Source organism: Castanea sativa, chromosome 12 (genome assembly GCF_040712315.1).
Source record: "Castanea sativa cultivar Marrone di Chiusa Pesio chromosome 12, ASM4071231v1".
In the NCBI taxonomy this organism is placed as follows: domain Eukaryota; kingdom Viridiplantae; phylum Streptophyta; class Magnoliopsida; order Fagales; family Fagaceae; genus Castanea; species Castanea sativa.
The window spans coordinates 31,471,939-31,478,930 of record NC_134024.1 but is presented as its reverse complement, the minus strand read 5'-3'; the positions used below and the strand labels follow the sequence as shown (position 1 = coordinate 31,478,930).

The 6,992-nt window shown below is 40.4% G+C and overlaps 1 protein-coding gene across 1 annotated transcript; it reads left to right on the top strand.

The window, feature by feature from the left end:
* The first annotated feature begins 3,920 nt into the window (after positions 1–3,920).
* On the top strand, positions 3,921–5,090 carry LOC142620522 (uncharacterized). The gene is made up of 2 exons (XM_075793883.1): positions 3,921–4,611; positions 4,693–5,090. The coding sequence occupies exons 1-2, from the start codon at positions 3,921–3,923 to the stop codon at positions 5,088–5,090; spliced, it is 1,089 nt and encodes a 362-aa protein (XP_075649998.1).
* The last annotated feature ends 1,902 nt before the right edge of the window (positions 5,091–6,992 follow it).

The following is a 6,992-nucleotide window of genomic DNA, read 5'->3' as shown; positions in this document are numbered from 1 at the left end:
TAAAAACTGGATCCATGAAACATCTTTTTCCCTCTAGGTTTCGGCGAAGCCTGGGGGTGTGAACTGCTTTGCCTTTATGCAATTTCTTTCTCCACTTTGTCGGTGGAATCTAGAGCCCAAGCACGAAAGGATGCAATCACAAACAAGTGTGCGAACCTCAAACTCTTGGAGAGGGAAGGAAGCGAAGTAGACCTAGCCCTTCCAGGGGTAGACCAAGGTTTGGTGCTGCCTAGGAAGTTTTGCACCAAACGAATAGTGAACTTAGAAGCTGTAGGGTGGGCATTACGATCAGTGTGGAGAACAAAGAGAGACTTTGAGGTCAGTGATATGGGAGAGAATAGAGTCCAATTTTTGATTTAGGAGGAGGATTTGGATAGGGTTCTATTGCAAGGGCCGTGGTCTTTTGATAAGTATATTCTATTGTTGCATAAGCTAGAGGTGGGAGAGTCAGTCACATCTTTAACTTTTCACGAAGTTGTTTTCTGGGTTCAGATTCATGGCTTACCAACCTTGAGCCAGACAAGGGAAGCGGCTTTACGTATTGGGGGACTTTTGGGCAAGGTTGAAAAGGTAGATATGGGGGATAAAGGGTTTAGCCTGGGCTATTATCTGAGGATTAGAGTAACAATGGACATCTCGCAACCGTTAAGCCGGGGAAGGTTGGTATGTATGGGGAGTTCAGATTCATGGTGGGTTGAGTTCAAGTATGAACGTTTGCCTGTATGTTGCTACTTGTGTGGTAGAATTAACCTTAATGAAAAGGATTGCATAGAATGGATCCGCAGTGCAGATTCGATAAACTCAGAGGACAAGCAATATGGTCCTTGGGTGCGTGCAACCCCAGATCGGTTACAAAAAACGCATGTGGTGCTTGGGCAGCAAACTGGGGAGAGAGTAAGTCCTGGGCAGAAGGGGGCGAAGCAGGCGGAACGAGAGCTGCAACCTAGACTGTAAACGACAGCCTCCGTCATGCACCGTTAGACCCATGGAGTAGCAAATACAAACATTGATAGGGCTGATGTGGAATGTTTGAACTTGGAAAGTGAGAGAATCATGGAAAACTAGACCGGGGAAAAAGGAAATCTTGATTTCGAGGAGTAGTTGAGAGAGATTGATGCCGAGATTACAGGTACAGCTGATACGGGGTGTAACGTGGAGAAGGTTTTCAAGGCTAGGATTTAGGGACGGCAATTTAGATCCACCCCGCGGATACCCGGCTCGTCCCGACCCTAATGGGCCGGATTTTACCCGGCCCGATAAAGAATAGGGTCGGGTATGGGTTTTTAAAAAAAAAAACCCGAAGTGGGTCTGGGTCGGGTTCAGATTTTATAAAAAAAATCCGAAACCCGACCCGGATAAGAACCCGGTTATGTTAAATTACTAAAAAACCCCCCTTCTATATATATATATATATATATATATATATATATATATATATATATATATATATATATATATATATATCGTTAAGCATCTGAGATTTGTAACCCTAACGCCCTAAATCACTACTAGCCCAGCCACCCCTCTCATTCCCATCAGTCCTCAGCGCCCTCAGCCCCTCACAGCTCATCACACATTCACGCCCTCACCTCAACTCATCGCGCCCTCACCTCAACCCCTCACACCTCATCACGCCTCTACAAGCTTTCAATCTTTTTCTTGATTTCTTCCAGGTATGCTTTCAGAAGCTCGATTTGCTTTTGTTTGCTTCTTTCTTTGGTTTTGCTCAATACGCATCATTTGTTTGCTAGAAGTTCACTATTAGTTTATCGGAATCATGATTTCTTGATTAATTCATTAACATTTTTGTTTTAAAGTTTTTTGAGCTATGCAAGTTGTTTTCTTGATGTTTTTGTCACTTGTTTGAACTTTTTCTTGAATGAATTGACAAAATAAAAACAGAGGCAAATCAAGATCACGGCCCTGACCCTGTTTTCAGCAATACCAATTAGATCACGGCCCCTTAGAGCCATTGGCCATCCTTGAGCTTGTATAGGGGTAGGTTCGACAAAGCCAGCTTTTGTAATCTCTTCAATAACATAATTTGTTGTCAAGTAGGTATAAACATTATCTCACCAATGTCAAAAAAAGAAAAAATAAGTTGCAAGTTGAGGATAAGTCAATGACCCACTACTAGATATGCAGGATTCGCAATACAGTTTAGATATTGTCAATTAAAATCATTAGAATTCCAACCTCCCAGTGGTAAAAATCTCTAAGACTATGAAAGAAGATTTCTAAAATTTATAAACCTTGAGAACTATTGCGAAATCATTTTAAAGAGATGAATTTACACATATTCTTTACATAAATCATACGAAGCAAAAAATTTCAACATCAGATAAAGAAATAAGGCAGTGGATAGGTGTGAATCATAATTGATAACAAGAATTAACATATTACTCAGGCACAGTATGGTCCCAACACTGCTCCTTTCAGGTTGTAATGAATGTCTTTATAGAGTAATTGTCTAATTTCTATTTATAAAATCAAAATTGTATTTTTATATTTGCTACTTACAAATTGATGAAGTTTATTCCATTTTTTAATTCATTGTTGTTGTAGGTTCTTCAACTATGTCTGGTGATTGTGATCTTCAAACAATTCTTGATGATAGGGAGCCTAATGAAGAGGATGGGAGTTGTGTCACAGTTGTGGACGATTAGACATTTTGTAATAATTTAGTAGCCCTTTTAATTTCTTAGACTTGTTGGATTAATTTGTTGGTTTGTAATTATTCTAAGCTTTTTGTAATTTCTTAGTCTTTTTAATTTGTTGGTTTGTGGAGGATAAGACATTTTGTAATTTCTTAGACTTGTGGGATTTATTTTGTAGCTTTTTAAGTGATTTGTTGATTTAAAATCTTAGTTGTAACTTATTGATGTATAATTAATAGGTGATTTATTGATTTATGATTAACCTATAATTTGGTTTGATTCGGCTGCCCTATAATGTGGCCTAAATGCCAAATTTTGGCATTTGGGTCATGTTAAATGGCTTGAATGGGCTTAAATCTAGGAAAAGAATTTAATGGGCTTCAAGAAAAAAAAAATTTTGGTTGGGCTAGATTTAGGCCCAAGAAGATAAACGGGGCCCACGGGGCCCGTGGGGCCCGGCAGGGCGGGTATGGGCCCCGGGAAAAAAACCCGATTAATAATCGGGCCGGGTTCGGGTTTCGGGTCTTAGCCCGCGGGTCGGGCTCGGGTATGTAAAAACTCGGCCCGAACCCGACCCGTTGCCATTCCTACTAGGATTTTGGAAAATAAGAATAAGGAGAAAACGTACCATAAAGAAAATCGGGTGGGTGAAGATTCAACACATGGACTTGGGTCTGGGCTATCTAGCAATGGGCCGCAAGCTGTATTAGGCCAAACTGAAGCTGATGAGGGGCTTGTTGAACCAAGAGCTCCACTTTCTCAGGCGAAGGAGATACAATTGTTCCAAATTGGGCCAAAGAAGTCAGGTGCAATTGAAAGAGGAAGTAATAAAAGAGCCAAGAGCCCAACCTGAAAAAAGCCACATGCATATGCAATTAAGTCTGGGAAAGAAAACGGGGGGCTGTGTACGTCCAATTTGCATAAGGTGAATGCCATGGAGGAGATAACCCAAATGGAGGTGGAGGAGGTAGATGTGGGTCCAAAACGAAAGACGCGTGCTCCCCTTGTAGAAGTTATGGAGAATTCTAAGGTTGGGAAGAGACCCAAGCTAGACGAGGAAGTTGTTGCTTTTGGTAAATAGCTGGCCACACAAATGGGATCGGTGGCGGCTTCGGTGCAACCCCGTCGAGAACAATGAGTGCTATATGTTGGAACTGCCGAGGGCTTGGGAACCTTCGAACAGTTGGCACTCTCCAAAAAATAGTTTTGGAGGAAGATCCCACCTTGGTTTTCCTTATTGAAACCACGTTTAATGTTTAGAAAATGGCTGAGATTAAGTGTAAGTTGGAAAAAAGCCAAGGCATGACAGTTCCTAGTGTTTGCCGGAATGGGGGTTTGGCTCTTTTATGGAAGGATTCGTTGTTAGTGAAGGTGCAAACATACTCTCCTAGACACATAGATGCAATTATTGCGAAAGATGATAGGAATAAGAAATGGCGATTCATCAAGTTTTATGGCCATCCTAAAACTCGCAAAAGAGAAGAGTCTTGGAGGTTATTGGTGAACTTGAGCCCAAGGAGTGAGCTACCTTGGGTTTGCATGGGAGATTTCAACGAGATCAGTCATAGGGGAGAAAAGGAAGGAGGAGGTGAGAGACCAGAATGGCAAATAAGGGCTTTCTCTTCAGCTATCAACAAAAGCAAACTTAGAGACATGGGTTTCGTGGGTCCAGAATTCACTTGGAGTAGGCGGTTAGGTGCACGTGGTTGGGTCCGTGAGAGATTAGACCGGGCTTTGGTCTCTACAAACTGGGCTTCTTTGTTACCTCAGGTAAGGCTATACAATGTGGCCAGTTGCTCATCAGACCACAACATGTTGATACTTAAAGCTCTCCGACCTAAGAGTAGGAATAAAAGAAGACAACGTTTGTTTAGGTTTGAAGCTATGTGGATTAAGGAGGAAGAATGTGATGGTGTAGTGAAGGAAGCTTGGGAGAGAGGCCGAATTCTAATGGGTCAAAACCAATTTGGGCGGTGCATGGATGAGTGCTGAACCTCTTTGCAAAGCTGGAACAGTACAACTTTTGGCCATGTAGGCCGAAAAATAGCTTCACTTACAAAGAAGCTTCAGTGGCTTGAGTGCTTACTAGGGGGTGGGGCCAACATGGAAGAGATTCATGCTACAAAGGTGGAGCTTAACAAGTTGCTTATGGCAAAGGAAGAGATGTGGAAGCAGCGGTTAAGGAATTGTTGGCTAAAATTAGGGGATAGAAACACAACTTTCTTCCATGAGAAAGCCTCAAAAAGGCACCAACGGAACACCATTACTAGGCTACTGGATTCTAATGGTAATTGGCAGGATGAGGAACATATCATGGGTCATATTTTTGTAGAGTATTTCCAAGAGCTTTTTACATCTTCATGCCTAACAGTTAGTGAAGAATTGTTGGAAGCTATACACCCTAAAGTTACTGAGAGCTCGAATTTGTGTTAAAAACACAAGAGCTGTTCAGACTCCAAATTAAAATATTACAGCTTGGTTGATTTTATTCTAACTTAAACTAAGTTCGGAATAGAGTAAATGCGAGCGAACAAACAATAAAACTACTCTAAGCCATATTCATCATATCATAGTAGTAAAATGAAAGCTAAAAGAGTAGGGAAGAGAAATCAAACACAAGATAACACGCCGATGTGTTATCAAAGAGGAAATCAAAGAACTCGACGAAAAATCTCTCCGCTGCTCTCCAAGCGGTAAATCCATCCATTAGACAATATGTTGGGATACACGAATAGCAAGAGACCCTCCAAACCTAATCTACCTAGTGCACCTAAGCCCTCCAAGCTCCTACTCCAACAAGCCTTCTCGAAACCGTGTCTTGTTTAGCTTTCCGGATCCTGCAATGCGCCCGATTGCATCTGCCAAAGCTTGGCTTTTTCCAATACTTCCCAGCTGCACCAAAACCTCACTTGACACTCAAATTGGGTGTAGTAAGTGTTTGGGCTATCAACCTCTCAAGAATATAAATATGGAGAGGTAAGAGTATAAGGAAAACCACAAAGGATTGTGTAAATGATTGTGGGTATACAAACCCTAACTCTCAAGTGTGTATGCTAGAGTTTTCTCTCTGAAAATCACTCCTTACAATATGTGGGTAATGTACCATATATAGTGTGGGTGAAGACACAGTGGATCAGATAAGCCAAAATAGCAAAATAGAATGTTTCGCGGGTATCTCGCTAGAAGGCCTTACCCGTGAGCTACTCGCAAAAATTAGCTGTCACCAGATTGTCATGACTTTTCATATTCCAGTCATGTGCTCTTCACGTGGCTTACTCCAAGGGAAGTTTACTCACAAGATACTCGTGAAAACTACTCCTTCAATGCAAGCTTGAGTCTTCACACTCTCTCTCGCACAACCCATACAATGAAATCCCACATAAAATACAAGGTAAACATGATTGAATAAAATTGCAATCAAATTTAGCACAAAATTAAAGCCAACACAAAATTTTTGTAAATAACAACTTTACAATCTCATCCTTTGGCTATTTCGTGACAAAACCCCTAAAACAGACTTTAGACATAAACGCGAGTTTGGGAACAATGGCAAAACTCACTCACACCTAATCTAGAAGCTGTGAAGTACTTGCATGTATACACATGTATCCTGAAACACTCGCACACATACAAAACTTTCATTAAGCTTATGACAAGTTGAATACAAGGTACGTATAGGAAAAAGTAAAATGCGATCAAGGTAAAAAGCAAGATATAAACTATGAAGCATAACTTGATCATACAGGAACAGTCATTAAAGAACGACTACAATAATCATTTAACTAGTAAAAGATCATCTGGACACGCAATGCAATTAAGAGCAATGCAATAATCAATTGCATGTCCAAACACACAACCAATGCAAAACATCAAAGTATTTGCATTAAGGATAAAAGATTCAACAAGGGCACAAATGTGTAGTACTAAAGACAATGTATGCATTAATCTAACAGTACTTTAAAAAGCTACAAAATCAAAGGTACATAAAATAAAGTACAAAATATAAACTGAAGTTTTAAACTAGAGCACTTTAAAGCTTTAAAAGAAAGCAATATAAATAACTATGAGTTATAAAAACTATGAACCACCAAAATAAACTCCTAAACCACCAAAAATAAACCAATATCTCTGGCTATGCTTCCCCTCAAACTTAGAAGCTCCCTCGCAAACTACTCCCTCTTTTTTACCAAAATGGACAAAGAGGCTAAAACTCGTTAGATTCAGATTCAGAGCCTAGTTGATGACGCTGCTACTCCATCATCATGTCATCAATCTGAGATGAAAGTGTAGTAATTTGGCCCTGAACATACATAAACTGATCAGAGGTATACTGCA

Excerpts from the sequence above, each read along its gene's own strand:
- LOC142620522 (XM_075793883.1), top strand. The coding sequence starts at position 3,921 with ATGGCTGAGATTAAGTGTAAGTTGGAAAAAAGCCAAGGCATGACAGTT. Across the intron at positions 4,612-4,692 it reads GAGAGGCCGAATTCTAATGG|GCCGAAAAATAGCTTCACTT; the intron begins GTCAAAACCAAT and ends TTGGCCATGTAG.